The sequence below is a fragment of the Rutidosis leptorrhynchoides genome, chromosome 9, assembly GCF_046630445.1.
Source record: "Rutidosis leptorrhynchoides isolate AG116_Rl617_1_P2 chromosome 9, CSIRO_AGI_Rlap_v1, whole genome shotgun sequence".
NCBI lineage: Eukaryota > Viridiplantae > Streptophyta > Magnoliopsida > Asterales > Asteraceae > Rutidosis > Rutidosis leptorrhynchoides.
Window position 1 is genome coordinate 43,025,369 of NC_092341.1, and position 20,297 is coordinate 43,045,665.

At 33.3% G+C, this 20,297-nt stretch overlaps 2 protein-coding genes across 4 annotated transcripts; both read right to left on the reverse strand.

Moving 5' to 3' along the window:
- Positions 1 to 729: 729 nt before the first annotated feature.
- LOC139867486 (uncharacterized) lies at positions 730 to 5,238 on the reverse strand. 3 transcript variants are annotated; one of them, XM_071855853.1, is made up of 4 exons: positions 5,193 to 5,238; positions 4,367 to 4,482; positions 3,905 to 4,160; positions 730 to 1,817 (listed from the first exon to the last, which is right to left on the reverse strand). In XM_071855853.1, exons 2-4 carry the CDS (start codon positions 4,478 to 4,480, stop codon positions 1,702 to 1,704), a joined length of 486 nt encoding a protein of 161 aa, XP_071711954.1. In that variant the 5' UTR covers positions 4,481 to 4,482; positions 5,193 to 5,238; the 3' UTR covers positions 730 to 1,701. The 3 variants fall into 3 exon arrangements, with proteins under 3 accessions (XP_071711954.1, XP_071711955.1, XP_071711953.1); XM_071855854.1 differs by lacking the exon at positions 5,193 to 5,238 and having other exon boundaries at positions 3,924 to 4,160; positions 4,367 to 4,554; XM_071855852.1 differs by lacking the exon at positions 5,193 to 5,238 and having other exon boundaries at positions 4,367 to 4,554.
- Positions 5,239 to 6,739: 1,501 nt separating this feature from the next.
- Positions 6,740 to 11,452, reverse strand: LOC139866354 (uncharacterized). Its single transcript, XM_071854575.1, has 9 exons — positions 11,223 to 11,452; positions 10,680 to 10,899; positions 10,501 to 10,593; positions 10,319 to 10,420; positions 10,056 to 10,223; positions 9,875 to 9,963; positions 9,198 to 9,319; positions 8,053 to 8,519; positions 6,740 to 7,424 (listed from the first exon to the last, which is right to left on the reverse strand). The coding sequence occupies exons 1-9, from the start codon at positions 11,414 to 11,416 to the stop codon at positions 6,915 to 6,917; spliced, it is 1,965 nt and encodes a 654-aa protein (XP_071710676.1). The 5' UTR covers positions 11,417 to 11,452; the 3' UTR covers positions 6,740 to 6,914.
- Positions 11,453 to 20,297: the final 8,845 nt, after the last annotated feature.

Consider the following 20,297-nt stretch of genomic DNA (forward strand, 5'->3'; position numbering starts at 1 on the left):
GAGCACTTGGAGTGGTGATTTTAGGAGTGGTGACTTTACGATTCTCTAGTAATTGGCCAAGTTAAAAAAAAGTGAGAAAATAATAGGTTAATTAGTTAGGGTGTAGGTCAATCTTTTAATTTTGTGGTTAAAGATTAAAATAAAATTCCTAAAATAAACAATCAATAAAAATATAAATTAAGTTTTATTTAAATTTACATTAGATAGATTACATTTTATATAAGCATGTGGTACAAACAAATAAAAGTATACACCTCCGTTTTCCATTGTGCTATACATTGACATAAAGCACCACCGTTATCGCAAGGGAGCTCTTTTGGCGATATTAACGACGGACAGATACTACCGGTCTTCCTGTGAGAAAAATACTTACTTTGATGTTATTAGACTTCAAAAACATAACATTGAACCTGCATTCAACTCTAGGATTGTAAAACTTTCAAAATATAACATTGAAAGTGAACCTGAATCTTTTATAGATCTAGCTCGAATCTATAGGAGTTCTTATTAATTTATAAGGTCAAATTTTCATATTTTTTGGTGGTTAGTGAAGGGTTAGAAAATGGTTACAAATTAATCCGGATAAGCCGTGTGCTACACACTGAAACAGTGATAACTTTATGCTAAAACTCCATATACAGTTTGAATGTTGAAACCATACATTTAACTGACAATCGAAAAACAACTTTAGATATATGTGCATTAATATGTACAAATTACAGACACTAAAATACTCAAATTCAGATACAACAAACTCAATCAATAGATAAGTAACGGACCTACTCTACACATAGCTGCTGCTTTAATCATATTATATTTAGCTGCATCCAGTAACGGGTCGGCGTGAAACGCTTTATTGAAGCAAAATTTTGCTTCTTCAAAACGCCTTTCAGCAACAAATACAAGCCCTAGATTGTTATACGCCGGTGCGTAACCAGGTTGCAGGTCCAATGATTTTGTAAACATGGCTTTTGTATGGGATCTTGTGGGTCCTCCAATATTTCCAGAAATTAAACGGTACAAAAAAATGTAAATGGTTTCTTTTTCGTTGTTGTTAGTAGAGATGGCAAAATGGGCGGGTTATGTAATGGGTCAAGCAGGGGTAAATTCTTCATACCAGTCACCAGATCAGGTAAGGATACAAGGTTTCAAAAATTGTTACTCGGGGAGTACTCGGTCGGGGCTTTTTAGGGAGTACTCGGCAACTCGGGAAGTACTAAGATGTTGACCAAGTTTGACTTTGACAAAATTTGACTGATTTTCGTAGTAATCCGGAGTTTTGGTCGAGTTTTGACCGATTTTCCGAGTAATCCTTAGCTTGACCGACTTTGACTAAGTTTGACCAAATTTGACCGAGCACTCGTGAATACTCCCCGAGTTGCAAAAACCGAGTACTTGCCGAGTAATTCTCAGTTCTGCAACACTTAAAAGATAGCCCAAAACTCTTTTTGTACAAGTTTTTTTTTTTTTGTATAAACTTGTGGTGTAAGATGTGATTACAACATTTACAATAAAATGTAGGGAAAGATTTGACCTGTACCCTTCTTTTACATGTTAGATATAAAACGTATCCCCAATCGACCCATCGATAACCAAATGGGTCAAAATCACCACCTTCAGTTGTGAGTAATCAAGAAAATATATAAATAGTTCCAACAAACTGAAAAAGTAACATGCTTTAAACTATAAAGTGCGCGTTCTTCAACCATGTGCAGCTTTTGGATCTGATTTTTCGGCTGCTAATAAACATTCTTTAGCAACGTTGATTGCAGTAACTCGATCCTCACAAGCCCCGTTGTCGCCATTAGCCCCGACGCCTGAAAATTCAAGCCCTCAAGATCACATCAACACATTTATTTAATTTCTGCAGCAAGTACACTCCAAGGTTGTGAAAATCGCGAGTCGGGGCGAGTCAGTTGACCAACATTGACTTCACGCACGCACGCATGCACGCACACACCCACCTTTGATAGTACAAATGGTGGATTTCGTGAGTTGTACTCGTCCATAATCAAATAGTATAATAATAACTATACCAGTGTTGTTCTGTTTGAGAGAGTTATAATTTTTTTTTTTTTTTTTTTACCTAGGTTAATTACATTGCAAATTTACAGAGATTGCTGCACACTTTTAATTGATCAATTTGCAGTTAGAGTTTACTAAGAACTTATAGACTGCTTCTACTTAATTACTGATATATTAAAATATTCTTTAGGTTTAATGCAGTTTTGTACACCATAGAGTTTCAAAAGTGAGGATTTCCTCACTGTCAAACTCTTCTTTGGATTTTAACTCTAACTAGAAACTTTAAGTATTATATGTAAACTCCATGTAACCAGCACTACACTAGCAGTAGAAACGGCCTCTCGAAAATATCAGAAAAAACAGCCGCAACGCGCGACCGACCACCCTCTTGTTCGAATCATTAACTAGTTAGTATGTGTACAATTTAATTTATTATTATTCTTATTCTTATTTTAGAAAGTGAAGAATAAAATAAATAAAGAGTTTGCATCCATAATAAAGAGTTTAATTGTGAATGATTGATAACGAACGAAATATTGGTTCATCAATACATGGTGTTTGATGTGTAAACTTTATAGTGATCCGTAATAGTAACCATTTCAGATGGTTAAAGTTTGAAAGAATGATATTTTTTTGTTTAAATAATCGAATGAAAATAAATTAAGAGCTCAAAAAAAGGAATAAGGATGTAAAGTTATATAACTATATAAGTACTCTTGTTCTCATTATTTAAACTTGTGACGATATCTAATATCTAATATTATTATTATAACAGCTACCGTTGGACAATGATGTTCTATACCGCATACTAAGACTATTTGCATCGGGGGTAAGTGACCCGTCACTTGCCTATGTGGACGCCAAGTGACTCCACATTAGGGATGGCAAAAAAGCCTGAACCCGACGGGAAAAATCGAAATCCGACATAATTGGGCCAGGTCTGGTCTGGGTCTACGGGTCTCGGGCCGGGTATGGGATTGATTTTCAAAAAATATTCGGGTTCGGGTTCGGGTCTGGGTTTAAATAAAGACCCGTCTACCCGGCCCGTTTACCCGCATAATAATAATAATAATAATAATAATAATAATAATAATTAAAAATGAATAATAACAAAAATTAAATTAAAAAATATGTTGATTACAAGGTCAATATGAATTTATATATGTATTTATCATCTATTAACTTCACATTTTCATCTGCATTTAAATCAAGAATCTGATTTATACAAATATTTAAAAATTGATAGTGATAATAATTGAAAATAGGAAATAATATATACTGTACAAATATACACATATAAATAAAGCATATAATTTACAGAGTTATAGATTGTATATGTTTTTGGTAATGTATTTATTTGCTAAAAAAAAAAAAGTAAACGGGTACCCGTTTACCCGTCGAGTATTTGGTCCGGGTTTGGGACTAGTTTTCCTTATCGGGTCCGGGTCCGGGATTACTCAAACCTGGCCCAAACCCGGCTCGATGTCATCCCTACTCCACATCTACCCATATCCATATGTCACTTTACCCGTTTCTTACCAATGTCACTTTACCCGTTTCATTGTGACACCAAAAGTGACCCATGTCACTTGTTTTCTATTATTTTTTTATTATTTTAAAATAATATTTTTACCCTTTTTCAATACTTAATCCAATTATATTTTAACACATCATCACAATACTCCTAACTAACACCAAAAATTAACACCACCATTACTCTACTCAAAAAAGAAACACGTCATACTCATCAAAAAAGTGCAAAAAGGCAAGTGACACCACACACCGTTACGAATAGTCTGAATTCTAAATCCAAAATAAAATATAAAACACATGACGTTAATAAAAAACATAGATAAAAATAAACTCGTAATTGGCTAACCGATACGTTCGACAGTTACTTTGACTGAAAGCAGAGCTTGACGCCCAATCTCACGAATATCATCGTCTGTAGAAAGTATCACGGGATGACCAATTTCATTACGATACGTAAGACGGAAATTAACGTGCAGAGGAATTCTGAAGCTTGTTCGAATGTATTGCTTCAATATTGCCACAGTTAAAATACCACCTTGATACATCAGATTCTCGTTTTCAACTTCAGTTAAAATTCGCCAATTCATTTTCACATACTTCATCTACAAACAAATCTATCAATTAGTAAAACTTAACCTTATAATTGATTAAAAAACAAAACAAAATAGTAGAACAAAACTTGTGTATAAAAACTACTATTGTAACTAAAACCTGAGGCCCCTAAGCCCAACAAATATATACTCTATTTAAAAACGACAACTTGCGTCATATCATTAAACATAAAGAATGTAGCATTAGAATTACATACCGTAATAGGTAACAAATGATTTTTGAAGCTCTCACCGCATTCTTGGTAACAAATTGCTTCATCATGCCTTTTTCTCTTACGGTTTTCAGCACCGGATAAATGTTTGGGAGCCATCCCTAATCTTATTCACCAAATCAAATAACCATACTACAATATTTGAGTCTATCTTATTTTGTATCATAAAAAATACAACATACAAATCAATAACCATAAAAAAAAAATTTAATTAATTATAAGTTTGCAACAATACTTAACACTTGATGAAATGAAAAGTTTGAACAATTGGACATGAGTAAATTAAATATACAAAAACTTGCATACAAAAATTAACATACAATTGCATATAAAAAAAATGTAATCCACAACTGGTCTATTGGTTAACAAATTAAGATAGAGTTACAAAATTAGTAAACTACAATTGTAATCGCCACGTACAGAATTACATACAATGATACAATTACACAAATATGAGTAAAATTAATAAAGAGAAGTAAGCAGTGCTTCAACGGTACCCGTCCCTTTGAAGCTGGGCCCCATGTTTGGAAGCTTTACACAAAATGGTGCAGGTTCGAGTCCCGGGGGAGCAATTCCCTCGGAGTATGCCTTCGGGTTAGGCTCGTGCTTGCCACTCATGGGGTATTCGGGGTATTCGGTGGAGGTGATTTACAGGCATCCGGCTATTACGGGGTTGGCTTGGTGGGTTGCCAAAGTCAACACAGGGTTAAGGTGTCCTGCCAATCTACACTTTTAACATAGAGAATTAGAGATAGATCATAGATGTAAAATTGAAAATTGTCGATTAAGATTTAAAGGCGAAGCGACGTACCGATTTGATATTGAAGAGAGGACTCAGAAACGTATTAGCGTACTCACGCTGCATTCTCGAGTTTTATTTTTAACAGAAAGGAAAGGAAACAGACAGATTATAAAATAATAGTGATTCTCGAGTTTTTATTTTAAGTGGAAATGAGAAGAGAGTAGAGGATTAGAGGGGATAGTACAGTTATAATTTGTTAACAACACTCTCCGCCCATATTTGGGCGGATTAGGAAGGATAGTAAAACACTCTCATCTCCTTTCTTTTCCGCTCCTTTCCGCTTAAAAATAAACTCGAGAATACAGCGTCAGTGATTCACGACTTCACGTACATAATGAAAAATGGGCCCCAGCGAGGCTTTTAGCTACAAGAAAAAACCTTAATTTCTTTTTTGGGCCTAAGCAAAGCAAATACATGAGATGACTGTATCATTTTTTAAGGAACCAAAAAGTTACTTTTTTAGACTTTTTTGGTGAGTCAAAAAAAAATTGTCAATTTATCCTTGCAAGGAGTAAGATGCATCTTGTTCCTTTGAGCATTGTGTCCTTGCATCCTTGGTTTCACCTGACAACAAGAAGCAATGAGCAATGAGCAAGGCACCTTGTTCCTTACTCCTAGGAGCAAGGTACCTTGTTCTTTGCTCCTAGGTGGAAGCAAGGACGCAAGGCGCAAGGGAGCAAGACACCTTGCTCCTTTCGAGGGTAAATTGGCAAATTCTTTTTTTTTTTTGGACTCACGTAAGAAAAGTAAAAAAAATGGGTTTTTGGTGATAATCCCATTTTTTAGTTATTAACTATTGATTTTGGCCTATTTTTTATTATATATACATCTAATATCTAATCTATCCATTTATTTGGAAAAGAACAAAATTATGTTGAAAAAAGTAAGTAAATATAGCAATAAATAATACTCCAGTAATAAAAAATATTAATATTGAATAAATAAGTTAAGTCCGAGATGATGTCGAACTTGCATAATACTAGTCGAGCCGAGGTCTAACTTAGCTCGACTCTTTTAGCCCGCTATAATATCAATAGCCTTGTTATTTTGTTAATTAGGTTAAGCAAATGTGTAGATTTAAGGTATGTTTGGCAAAAGTAGTTGATAGTTTTTAACTTGTAGCTAGTAGCTTTTAGTTGGTAGCTTTAAACTTTTAGCTTGTAGCTGGTAGATTTATAAAAAAAAAAATTAGTGTTTAGCAGAGGAGCTGAATCTATTAAATAAATAGTAAAATAACAAAAAAATTAGAAGTAGCTTTTAGCTTTTTCTGTCTAAAAGCTTTAAGCTCGTTTAATCAAACGGAACTTTTTATTAAATATGAGCTTTTTTATAAAAGTTGAGAGCTAAAAGCTTTAAAAAACTCCTAAAAGCTTCGTGCCAAACATATCGTTAGACCCATATAACCAAGTTACCAACTTTACATATCAAATTTGTTGGGACCTAAAAGTTTGCTCTTTTTAACACATGATGAAATTAATCAAAGTTTATCAGTGGACTTGTTTTGAATTCATTTGTAATAACTAAACATGTTTCATGCTTACTGTATAACAAACATAAAACGACATTAGTACGTCTCGACTACGTTAAAACTCCACATACAGATGGATTGCCCCAACTTGAATCTTGAAACCATACAATTACCTGACAAATCTAAAAATAACAGTACATATATATGCATTATATGTACAAATTACAAACACTAAAATAGTACAAATTCAAATACAAACTCAATCAATCGATAAGTAACGCACCTACTCTACACATAGCTGCTGCTTTAATCATATTCGATTTAGCCGCATCCAATAAAGGATCAACCTGAAACGCTTTACTAAAGCAAAATTTTGCTTCTTCAAAACGCCTTTCAGCAACAAATACAAGCCCTAGATTATTATACGCAGGTGCATAACCAGGTTGTAAATCCAATGATTTTGTAAACATGGCTTTTGCACTTTCATATTTCTTTTGTTGACGGTACAAGTTTCCTAAATTACAAAAGATTGTATGTGCTTGTTCAGGCTTGGCTAACGATAACGCACGTTTATATACTTCTTCTGCTTGTGAAGACGATGTTTCTGATAGTTGCAGCGAGATTCCTAGGTTTGACCAAGCGTAAGAACATTTCGGGTCTCGAGCGACGGCGGATTTGAGGTATGTTTGGGATGTTTTAAAATCTTGTGTACATAGACTATGAAGCCCTAGTTGATGCCATTGTACGGGATCTTGTGGGTCCTCCAATATTGCCTGAAATTAAGGGTACAAAACATAAAAACGGTTTCTTTTTCATTGTTAGCAGAGATGGTAAAATGGGTAGGTTAGGTAACGGGTCAAGCAAGGGTAACCTAGTAAATTTCCATACCTGTCAACAGATCTGGTAAGGATGCAAGGTTTCGCAAATTGCTACTCGGGGTATTCGGCAGGGACTTTTTAGGGAGTACTCAGATGTTGACCAAGTTTGACTTTGACAGATTTTGACTGATTTTCCGAGCAATCCCGATTAATCCAGAGTTTGACCGAGTTTGACTAAGTTTGATGACCAAATACTCGCCGAGTACTCCCCACGTTGCAAAAACAGAGTACTCGCCGCCGAGTAATTCCGAGTTGTTCAACATTTATAGGATAACCCCAAACTCTTTTTTGTACAAGTTTTTATAGAATAAACTAACGGTGTAAGATATAATATTACAATTATAATTATAATATTAACAATAAAATGTAGGGAAAGATTTGACCTTTACCCTTATTTTACATGTTATACATAAAAAAGAGTATCCCCAATCGACCCATCAATAACCAAATGGGCCAAAATCACCACCTTCAGTTGTGAGTAATCAAGAAATTATAAATAATTCCAACAAAGTGAAAAAGTAACCTGCTTTAAACTATAAAGTGCGCGTTCTTCAACCTCCATCAATTCATTCTGTTCAACTTTAAACCCAGCTGCGATTTCATGTTGGGCCTTATGAACCATAGCAAGCCCAGCCCAAGCTATCGGGACCTCAACTGCAAAAGAATCACCTTCCTTTAATATCGAAGCCATTTCATTACCGGCCCACGAAAGCTGTTCGCTAGGATTTTGTGACCTTTCAGCTTCCCTGATTCGATGAACCGCAACCGCGTATCGAGTTGCTAAACAATTCGACTCTAATTTTGCAGCCTTTTCTAAACACTTGCCAGAGTGTTTGTGATCACCAGCCATGTAATATGCGTTTGCAAGATTGGTCCAAACATGTGCAGCTTTTGGGTCTGATTTTGCGGCGGCTAATAAACATTCTTTAGCAACGTTGATTGCAGTAACTCGATCCTCACAAGCCCCGTTGTCGCCATTAGCCCCGGCACCTGAAAAATGAAGCCTTTAGGATCACATCAACACATTTATTTAGTTTCTGCAGCAAGTACACCCCTAGGTTGTAAAAGTCGCGAGTCTGGGCGAGTCAGTTGGGACCTTGGAGGGACGAGTCGGGTGTTGACCAACATTGTGTTTTAGTAATACGGAGTAAAAAATGTAAACGTATATATATGTCTAATCAAGAGCGAAGTGAATTTTAGGAGGGAAGAGGGAGTAAATTTTTCTTATTTTTTATTAAAAAAAAAAGTTGGTTATGAATGTCAAGATAAGGTGAAAATACGAACATTTAAAAAAGACACTTAGTGATGAATGTTATTATTTTGACAAAAAAATGCTCGAATGATAACATTCAACACGATGAATGTTATACCTGACGTCATCAGGATTAACATTCATTATGAATATTATTCTTCGAGCGTTTTCTAGTCAAACTAATAACATTCATCACAAAGTGTCTTTTAAATGTTCATATTTTCACCTGATCTTAATGTTTGTGAAAGTTTTTTTTTTTAATGTTAAGGCGTTTTTGGGTGAGTCGGGGCAAGCTAGTCCCCAAACCGACGTGTCAGCCGACTCGGCCGAATTTTACAACAATGGACTCCTAACAAAAAAAAAGAAAAGAAAAAAAAAACAAGATAGTAAAATTGTATGGAATATGACCAACATACCTGCGACTACGGAACCATATTTACACAAAAGAAGGGCAGAGTAGTTAATAAAAACGGACGGATGGTTTTGGTCTTTTAAGATGAGTTCTTGAAAACATTTCGCTGAAAGCTCCAAGTTTCCCCTGGATGACAGATGGAGGGACGTGTTAATAACTTCGTGTATATCGATGACAGAAAGAAAAAAAAAAGGCATCACGATTAAAGGCGTGTTTGAATTCATTGTTTAGCTTCTGATTATTAGACTATATTAAAGTCAAATAACTATTTTGATAAAAGCAGCCACATAAATAAATGCTTAACAAAGGGTATAGATTAAATTTCTCACTTACCCTTTCTTTTTAACCTAATTAACGAGACTTTATTTTCATTTCATTTCACAAAGTGTCTGTTTTTTGTTTCATGAATAAGTCATCTTTGGTTATTTTATCGATTTATTTTCTTAATAATCAGAAACAGAATTGGCCAACCATATATATATATATATATATATATATATATATATATATATATATATATATATATATATATATATATATATATATATATATATATATATATCTATTATCCAAATCTGATGCTACTACTTCAAATTATTGATTCGTTACTCACTCCTTATACATTACAATTGTAACAAATCGTGATAACAGTAATTTAAAACAAAAGCGTAAGGTCCTTACTTTTGAAGATGAGCCATTCCAAGATTACCGATACAATCCAAGTTTTCAGGGGCAAGCGCCACCAAGGATGAAAGTACCGCTATCGCACTCTACACAAACAATAAAGGTTATCTTAGATCATCAAAAAGATTATACCTTTTTCATAAAATAAAAAAAAAAGATTATAATAAAGCACGAGTACCTGCAAGTGGCCCGCTTTAAGTAGCAACACACCTAAGGTGTTCCAAACAGATACTTGTCTAACATCCAATGTCATCGATTCCTTTAACTTCATAATAATTTCTTCAAGTTCATTACCTTCCGGTTCTTTACCCGAACCGTAATCTTCCGAACTTCCCAGCAAAATACACTGCAAGTTAACACAACAACATAAAAGCCATAATAATATAACTTTTATAATCATATTTAGACGTATAAGTAAGAAGGCAAAGGTGTATAAAGCACCTGCGCATGATGAGTTTGAACCAAAGAAAGCAAATCTGGCCTATCAACATCTTCCTCACCACGAAGCAATATTTCTTCCGCCTTTTCATACGCCAAAACCGCCTAAATAATTCCATAAAAAATCAGTAAAAAAAAAATAATAATACAACTACATAAAAATTATCAAAAAAAAACAAGAATACCTTTTGCGGTTGCCCCATTCTTTGATACATTAGACCAAGTATAAAATGAACATGAGCATTCTTAGGCATCTTTCGTGCAACATGTGCCAATCCCTACAAACATATAAAAAAAGTCACTTCATTTTTTTGATTCTTATGAAAAATAAACAAATTCAGCAAATTGTGTTAAAACAACTCACTGTTTTAAGACTGCTAACTTTTTCCTCACGAGATGAAGGAACGCCTTGACTATTATTATCACCTTCACCATCACCACCACAATCAATTGGGGATTCTATTTTCCCGATTCTCGAACGCGATCTCCCTAATTTTTTAGCTTGTTTACCTTCTGATTCAACCATATCAGAATCTTTACCCAACAAACTCATCTTATCTTGATTATTATCTTCATTACTTAACCTATACACAGTATATAAAATTCAACCACATCTATCACAAATAATCTCTCAATTTAGCAATTTATAATTTTAAAACAGTTAATCATGAAAACAAACAATCATATACCACATTACATATTAACTAATCAGGAGTAATAATTAGTCATAAAGTACACAACTTGATGAATTGAGGAACAAGAGATACTAATTATAATGTTACAGTAAATAATTTATGTATGTATGTATGTATGTATGTATGTATGTATGTATGTATGTATGTATGTATGTATGTATGTATGTATGTATGTATGTATGTATGTATGATAATTAAAAAAAGTGAGATACCTGGGGAAAGAATCTAGGGTTTCAGTATCAGTAGGAGGGTCAACGTTGAGGTCAGCAAAGATAACTTTTTTAGGGGGATGAGGTCGTGACGGTGGTAATGAGCTGTCGGCCGGAGTGGCGGTGGTGGTGGTTGAGGTGAATATAGGGTTTGTATTGACGCCGGCGATGTGGTTAGTTGCCGGCGGTTGTGACATTTTTTAGGTTGTAGGACAAGAGATAACTACAAATGAAAATGGTCTTCACATTTATATACTTTTTCATCACATGGTCTATGAAAATTGTATTTTATTTATTTATGGATATTGAATAATTAGATTAAGGATAAGGATTAAAGATATTTTTAATAACAACTTTCTAAAATTAAATTTATGCAAAAAGAATTACAGCAGATCACGTTGTTTGATTGTAGTTTTTTTTTTTTTTTTTTTTTTTTGAAAGGCAAACACTTTTCATTAAAAGAAAACAAAAGATACATACAAACGATTTGTGCGACAAATCTCAAGTTTATTCACGGTATTCAAGCTTACGTTTGGGAGCATAATCCTTTCTTACTTTGCCATTAGTTTCTATTTATGTTGCTCATCTTGTGTATATTTCCATGTTTTGTATCTTGATTATAATCGTTCCATTGTACTTTTACCGATAACCTTCATTGTTTTGATGAAGTTATTGTGTTTATTATATATTAAAAAAATCTTCTTCGCCATAAAAAAAAAAATGCAAAGAGAGCATTTATGGAACCTAACATAAACTAAGCATCCAACTGTAGGGAAAAAAAATACAAAATCGACTACTACAATGGGACTAAGAACTCGAGCTGCAACGATGAGTATATGAAAAGTAATCAACCATGATCATCATAAACGCTTGGATTGACCAACCATTGATTCCAATCTAAGGATACTTTTGATGACCTTGAGGAAATCCAAACGAAACTTTTTTCTTGAATATCATCGGGACTGTCTAGCTCTTTTTTCGAATGCTTTTAGGTTTCGATTTCTCCATAATATATAACCACCCACTCACTCTATAGCTTGCCATAATTTCGAATGTATGGTTGGATTTGTGCCCAGAATTATGCCATTGAACATGTCACCTACCCGAATATTGACCCTATCTAACATTCCACCACGTGAAGATACGCCCCCATAATTTGTTTGCTGTTGAACACGAAAGAAGTGCATGGTCCACTGTCTCAGTTTCAGTATTGAAAACGGGACAGAGGATCGTATCAAGGTCCACACCTCTTTTGTCCAATTCCACTCGTAACGGAACTCTTTGAAGTCTTGTTCGCCAAATAAGAATCCTTATCTTTTGCGGTAGGTAATTATTTCGAAAAGTTTCATTAGACAGAAACGAGTTTTATAATATCTTGTCATTCAATGGATTCGTGAGCTCTTGTGTTGTGAACTTCCCTTTGTGTGCAATCTCCATACCCACGAGTCTTCGGTATCCTCCTCAAACGTATAGTTTTTTTACTATGCTTTCAAGCTGAACCAATTCGCCGTCAGTTCTACCACTCGGGCTTCTCGACCATTGCCAATTAAAATTTCTATCGTTGCTTACACAGTTAGAGACCAAAACTCGTCTTCTTGATTCTAACCTGTAAAGTCTTGGAAACTTTTTCACACAACAAAGTATCATCAAGCCAAACATATTCCCAGAATAATGTATTCCTCCCATTACTGACTTTTTTAGCAAACGAACTAAAGAATTCGATATTTAATTTTCGCAAATTGATATTTATCTTTTGTATCGAATTCCAAGTAGTGCCTCTTCTGAGAGTACCTATAGGTATGTTCGCGCCCAACCCCCTTCCCGACCACAGATACTTTTAATAACATTTACCCAAAAAAACTTTTTTTCAACCCGCAAATGCCACCAACATTTAGACCACCCTTCGCATAAGGCGAAAGAATGGTCTCCCAGCTTATCCAAGACATTTTTTTGTTTTCCCCCGACTCGCCCCAAAAAAATTCCTACATATACCTTCCAGCATATTTATGACCCCCTATAGAGCACGGAATAGGGAAAAGGCATATAACGGAAGACTACTGAGTACCGACTTTATGAGCGTGAGTCGTGAAAGGACCCGTCCTAATCCATCCGGACGAAGTCCATATCGATTATAAACGATTCACAACAGTTGATTACATCGCGAGGTACTTGACCTCTATATGATACATTTTACAAACATTGCATTCGTTTTGAAAAGATAATCTTTCATTTCATCAGAAGTTGACAGACATGCATACCATTTCATAATATATCCAACTATAATTGACTTAATAATGATCTTGATAAACTCAACGACTCGAATGCAACGTCTTTTGAAATATGTCATGAATGACTCCAAGTAATATCTTTAAAATGATCAAATGCACAGCGGAAGATTTCTTTCGTACCTGAGAATAAACATGCTTTTAAGTGTCAACCAAAAGGTTGGTGAGTTCATTAGTTTAGCATAAATAACCATTTCATAATTTTAATAGACCACAAGATTTCATATTTCCAATTCTCATAAACATATGTCCCATACATAGAGACAAAAATATCATTCATATGGATTGAACACCTGGTAACCGACATTCACAATATGCATATAAGAATATCCCCATCATTCCGGGATCCTCCTTCGGACATGATATAAATTTCGAAGTACTAAAGCATCCGGTACTTTGGATGGGGCTTGTTGGGCCCGATAGATCTATCTTTAGAGTTCGCGTCAATTAGGGTGTCTGTTCCCTAATTCTTAGATTACCAGACTTAATAAAAAGGGGCATATTCGATTTCGATCATTCAACCATATAATGTAGTTTCAATTACTTGTGTCTATTTCGTAAAACAGTTATAAAAGCAGCGCATGTATTCTCAGTCCCAAAAATATATATAAAAGGGGAGTAATGAAAACTCACCTAATGTATTTTGTAGTAAAAATACATACAACGATATTGAACAATGCAGGGTTGGCCTCGGATTCACGAACCATTGTAAAAACACTTTCCTAAAAATTTCTGACCAAAGCGAGGCTCGAACCCGAGACCTCTCGGTTTAGCATAACACCCAGAACCAACCATCTGTTTACTTCTTTTCTGATTTATACTCAACTTTAATTTTTATAAACCTGCCTTGTATGTCTCTTCTTCTTCAAGGCAACAATCGATCAGAGAACTCACACCATATTTACAACAATGATTTAAAATTTAAAGTAAGCTTTGAAATTCATTTACAGATGACCTGTAATGGGTGTCTGTTCAATTAAACAAAAAAAAATATATAAATATCAAACAATTCTGTTACTGCTCGAAAATAAAAAAAATATGAACTTTAAATCGGTTTTCAAATTCCAGAGGGTTTTAGACAAGAGTTAAAACATGAAATGAGTTCCAAATCGTTCATGTAATCTTTCTGAAACATCAATTTGATTCAAAACATCAAACTCTTTATGAATTTCACTACGAACAACATCTTTGACTTTTTAGGAAATTAACTTTGACCTCAAAATTCATACACGATTTTAAGAATTGGAATTCAAGTTTTTGCAGATAGTTTCAATAAAGGATTCTTAACAAAACCACAATTTTAGATTTTGAATTTAATGAAGAAATCGGGCTGTTGCAATAATAAACCAATAACAGGGAAACCGACGGGTTCCTTGTGCTTTTTGTTGAAAAAATCAATTTGATGGGGTCTGTAAGGATTTTAATTTGATAAGATAATAACAGAACTGAAAGTGTGATTCCAATTCATCGAATAATTTGTTTATTACCTCGCTACTTGATCGACAGGATCCACATCATAAACAAAAAAAATGAAAATAAAGAATATAAAAAAAAAAAAAAAACGTACCATTCCTAATATAATTTGGGTGTTATTGTGACTTATTGGAACTGAATCATACTATATTACAGACCTAAAACAAATTAGGATAAAGTTTGATTGCAACTTGTAACCACTTGTACGAATTTGTTGTTTTTATATGATTAATATTAATAATTAATATAATAATTATATTAATACTAATACTAAATAATAATAATACAAATACAAATAATTATTAATAAAGTTTTGTTAATGGTAATAATAATACTAATGGTAATTGTATTTATAAAAGTAATAATAATAGTATTAATCATAATAACTAATGATATTTAAATTACAGTTAAATAATAATTTTACCCATTCTTATAGAAATATTTATGTTTTTAGTATTTATCTTGATAATCATAACCTTAAATTTATTAAAATTTAATATTTAACATTTATTAATATTACTGGTAATAATATTAATAATTATGAAAGTAGTAATGATATAATTTGTCGTTACCATTATATTTTAAACTTGGAATTATATTTAATATATTTATTTTACAATTTATTACTTATGTAGTATTTACTAATTATGTATTATGTATAATTGAAAATATATGCACTATATCTAAATTAAATAATTATATATAGAAATCATACATTTTATATATATATATCCATTTTAATATTTGCTTAACTATTTTTTTTTTAAATATAAATTTACATTTTTAATTTCCATTGATTAAAGTATAATCCATTAATTCAAAATTTTTTAATTATATATATATATATATATATATATATATATATATATATATATATATACAACATAATTAGTCACATACAATTGTTCGTGAATTGTCGAGCATAGTCAAAGATCAACTGTACATATGAACACAGTTCAAAGTTTTTGAGATTCGGTTTAACAGACTTTGCTTATCATGTCGAAGTCATATAAAGATTAAGTTTAAAATTTGGTCGGAAATTCCCGGGTCATCACAGTACCTACCCGTTAAAGAAATTTCGTCCCGAAATTTGAGTGAGGTGGTCATGGCTAACAATAAAAATGTTTTCATGATGAATATAAGTTGATAACTTGAGTTTTATCATCATTGAGTAATATGGATAAAAATAATTCGATTATTCGAAGAGTACGAATGAAGCTATCACAGAATAGTGAAATGAAAGGATTAAGATTTTTTTTTTTTTAGCTTTTGACAGAGTCAGGGTTGAATTTGGATAATAAGGTGCGTCTTAACTTTTGACGTTGTCTTGGTTGAATTTCGGAATTTAAGGGATTTAAAGAAAATCTTCGAAATCTAAAAGATTTGATTCTTCGGCGAGTAAGGAAATTAAGATCTCTATAATTAAATACGGTGATCTGCCTCGATTACTCTGTCTGATATTTTCATTATAAATTAAACTCTTCCGTTCCATTATTCTCACCATTCCTATATTTTCTTTCTTAATTCATACATTCAAAAGATTATGAAAATGCTTAATCCAGTTTCGATCCTTGTCCTTATCCTGACTATTGCAACAATCATTCTCATTTTCCAAATTCCACCAAAGGAATCTGTTTTCTTTTACTTCGCCTTTGGGGTTATAGTGTTTTTAATTCTCCCGTGTCTTTATGTTGCGATAAATATTGATATACATGGTCTGTAATTTCCGTGTTGTTATTGGGCTTTATATCTCCCCTTATATTTGCTGCGATTTATACTCCACTTTCTATTTCGAAGCTTTGTCCCTTCGTTTCTTCTTCTTGTGATTGGGCATCTCTTGTAATGGTCCAGAATTCGCAGATATACGTTTCAGAATGAACATTGTTAATGTTCTTAGAAGAAAACAATAATAGCACAATCTGACTTGTCAAATTACCAGAATTCAAGGAAAAGATAGGACTATCAAGAAAATATGTTCTTGACATGATCATAGATTTAACAGAATGTAAGAGTTGTGTAACATGGCACATGATGACGTTATGATCTGTGAATCATCATGTTTTATTAGAAACTCAGCATGAATTACTGTAATATAATCACGTTGATCAAATGTCATTATATTATACTAACTCATGCATCAGTTTCCAACATTACTTCAATAACATTCATTTTTTTTTTTTAAGCTCGAAAGTTTACAGAATATAGAAACTAACAGTTTCTATATGATGTAATACTGATAGCACGAAGAGATTAATGATTTCAGATAAGAATAATTATGAAAATATCTTCAGAATATGTAGGATGTTTGTAATGAACTATACGATAATATCTTTGAATATCTAAGATCAGAGGATGATGGAAACTATTATCCGTAAGGGTTTAGAGTAAGGAGCAAGATATTCACTAAAGACTTTTTAGCAGACATTGAGTCATTTGGATTCTTTGAAGTCAGACTTATTCTTTGTGATTTGTCCACGGCTTTCTTCATAGTTTCGCATAATCTGCTTTTCGGTACTAAATTTTTCTATTGAATGTTTCGAATATAATGATACACAGGAAGCACGAAGAGGTATATAATTTCGGACGAGAATATTTATGAAAATATCCTTAGAAATATCGAAGATATTGATGATGATATTTTGGAATTTCTAAGTTCGATTGTTGATGGAGAAAGATTTTCCGCAAGATTTTAACATGACTTCAGAGCAAGATATTCTCTAAAGATTTCAACGGATCTAGATTTATCTGGGTTCTATGAATTTAGGGTATGTTACTTGTATTTCTCCTTGGTTTCCTTTATGGTTAGCTCAATCCGCTTTCCAGTTCCAACTTTTCTGAGCTTTTCCAACATACTAATCTTTATCATCAAACTTTCGATGATTATGGTCGTTTATGGTTGTCTATGGTTTCTGCTGCTTCATTCAGCTTTTTCAACATTCAGAGTATTGATTTGTGACTGAGTGCTTTTCATAATTCCAGAAGGAGAGATCATAATTCTAAGAGTTAAATGTCATACATATAACTGTTGATGTAGATATGCTGTGAGTTTTCAAAGTACTGATTGCTGATTCCAGGTAATTGGTATGGCAGTTCTCGTTACAAGATGCGGATGAGTATATGATAGGGTTTCAATGAATAAATATAATGATTTGTCAGAGAGATTTAATCCAAGAAGTAACGAGGTTGCTGGTATGTCTGCTGGTAATATGGTGGAATATAAAAGAATTCTCCGATATCAAAAGAATAATCGTATATATCAGGAGTATAATAAGGCTACTTCGAATGACAAGTCGAAGTTGACTTGCTGGAGCTGTGACAAAATTGGCTACTTTGAAAAGGGATCGTAAAGTCATTTTTGCTAATAAATGCCAAAGGATCTGACGCGGCTACGTGTCAAACTTTTACTCAGTTGCCGAGAGTTTCTCAGGTGCATAACTATATGCATAAATCTTTTCTTCAATAGATGAAGTGCGGTTGGTTCATCCTCTCGATTGAGGTGTTTTCAAGAATCATGAAAGGTTTAAACGCAGATTGTAATCGTCAAGATATAAATGAGGTTTAAGATGAAATCAAGTGGCAACTTGAAGAAATATTTAGTTTCATATGTTATAATCAATATTTTAATTCATTTTAATTGTCCAATGTTATTAGTCCACAGTCAATAGTCCACAGTTGACAGTCTAATAATTCATATATAGTTTAATATTTAATATTCAAATTAATTAATACGTATCGTGACCCGTATACGTCTCAGACTCGATCACAACTCAAAGTATATATATTATTGTAGAATCAACCTCAACCCTGTATAGAGAACTCGATCATTACTGCATATAGAGTGTCTATGGTGATTCCAAATAATATATATAGATGCGTCGATATGATATGTCAAAACCTTGTATAGGTGTCTCGATATTTAAAGTGCGTAAAATAAATAACGATAAATAAAGTGCGTAAAGTAAATAACAGAAATTAAATGACGTTAAATAAAATTGCGAGAATTAAAATTGCGATAAAATAAATTGCGATAATTAAATTGCGATAAATAAAATGTAATATGGAATTAACAGTTAGCTAGGAACAGTTAGCTAGATTTTGTTAGCGTGGTTTCTTAACAAAATTTCATATTGTCAATTAGTCTGTTTCTAATCAATTTTTATTGTGTCCATTATTTCTTCATTATGCCACTTGTTGGATTCTGATAGGTCAAAATTCAAATTTAAAATTGAATGAAAATGGTTATTCTGCGTTGAACAGATACGTATCTCTGTAGATGTAAATAGGATAGTAAATGACTGTTGAATTAGCTTCGAAGAATGTACAGTGTAACTTATTAAAGTGAAATTTAAATATTCCTCGGGTATTACCTACCCGTTAAAATATTTTCACCATTAACAGTTTGTACAAGAGAATTTTTAATTACAGTCTTTATGAAACAATATATATACATATATATTTTCTTCAGACGTAATCATGGATTTAATGAGTCAATGCCATATTAAACTCATTAGGCTTACGGCTAGAACTAGAGTACATAATATCTAAAACATTAGAGATTACGTAATCGCCATGATGGACGAAGATAGTTTATGTAGAACGATTCGTAGAACGATGATTATGCTTGAGGTACAGATAGTGATATTGAAGCATGGATTGTTGATGGTACTGGTGCTGTTACTGATGGTACTGTTGGTGCCGGTGATGTTGCTGAAGCTGGTACATTTTGCACCATATTCTCCGAATTGATTTTTCGATCGCGAAGTTCGTTGACTTATTACTCCAGGATGATTGTCGGTCGGAACGAGCGGATGAATAAGGTTCGGAATTGTGGATAGAATATAATCTTGTCGAGTTACCCTGGAAATGAGACTGAAAATGGTGTCTCGAAATGGTTTGCCGGTAAACGCTTCAAGTTCATTGTCAAGAGGAGAATTCGATTGGTGGAAGGGATTGCCTTCTGTGCGTTTCCATTAATTAAGTCGACTACGAACCCATCTGATGAATTGATAATGGCTGATTGGTTGATTCATGCCGATGACGCTATTTTAGGAGCTTAGGTGAACATCTATGTCGGAATAGCTGTCAGAATAACTATCGGAATCTGAGGGACTCGAACTGGTTGCAGGATTCATCTCATACGATCAGATGAAGGATTTTCGATAAGAAATAGATTATAGGATGTAGATTAGTACTCTGCAATACATAATTTACATATGCATATATAATACTAAAATCCCATAAGTTACGGAGGAAATCTACGGAATTTGTCAGACAAAGTTACAGTAATAGATACGCTAAAATATGAAGTAACAGATACGCT

Bases quoted from the DNA above. Each gene is read 5' to 3' on its own strand.
- LOC139867486 (XM_071855853.1), bottom strand. From the start codon at position 4,480: ATGGCTCCCAAACATTTATCCGGTGCTGAAAACCGTAAGAGAAAAAGG. The intron at 4,161-4,366 runs GTATGTAATTCT...ATTTGTTTGTAG, and splicing joins ATCATTTGTTACCTATTACG to ATGAAGTATGTGAAAATGAA. The intron at 1,818-3,904 runs GTTAGCCAATTA...TTGAATTTTCAG, and splicing joins AGTAACTGTCGAACGTATCG to GCGTCGGGGCTAATGGCGAC.
- LOC139866354 (XM_071854575.1), bottom strand. From the start codon at position 11,416: ATGTCACAACCGCCGGCAACTAACCACATCGCCGGCGTCAATACAAAC. The intron at 10,594-10,679 runs GTGAGTTGTTTT...ATATGTTTGTAG, and splicing joins AAGTTAGCAGTCTTAAAACA to GGATTGGCACATGTTGCACG. The intron at 8,520-9,197 runs GTATGTTGGTCA...TTCATTTTTCAG, and splicing joins ATATGGTTCCGTAGTCGCAG to GTGCCGGGGCTAATGGCGAC.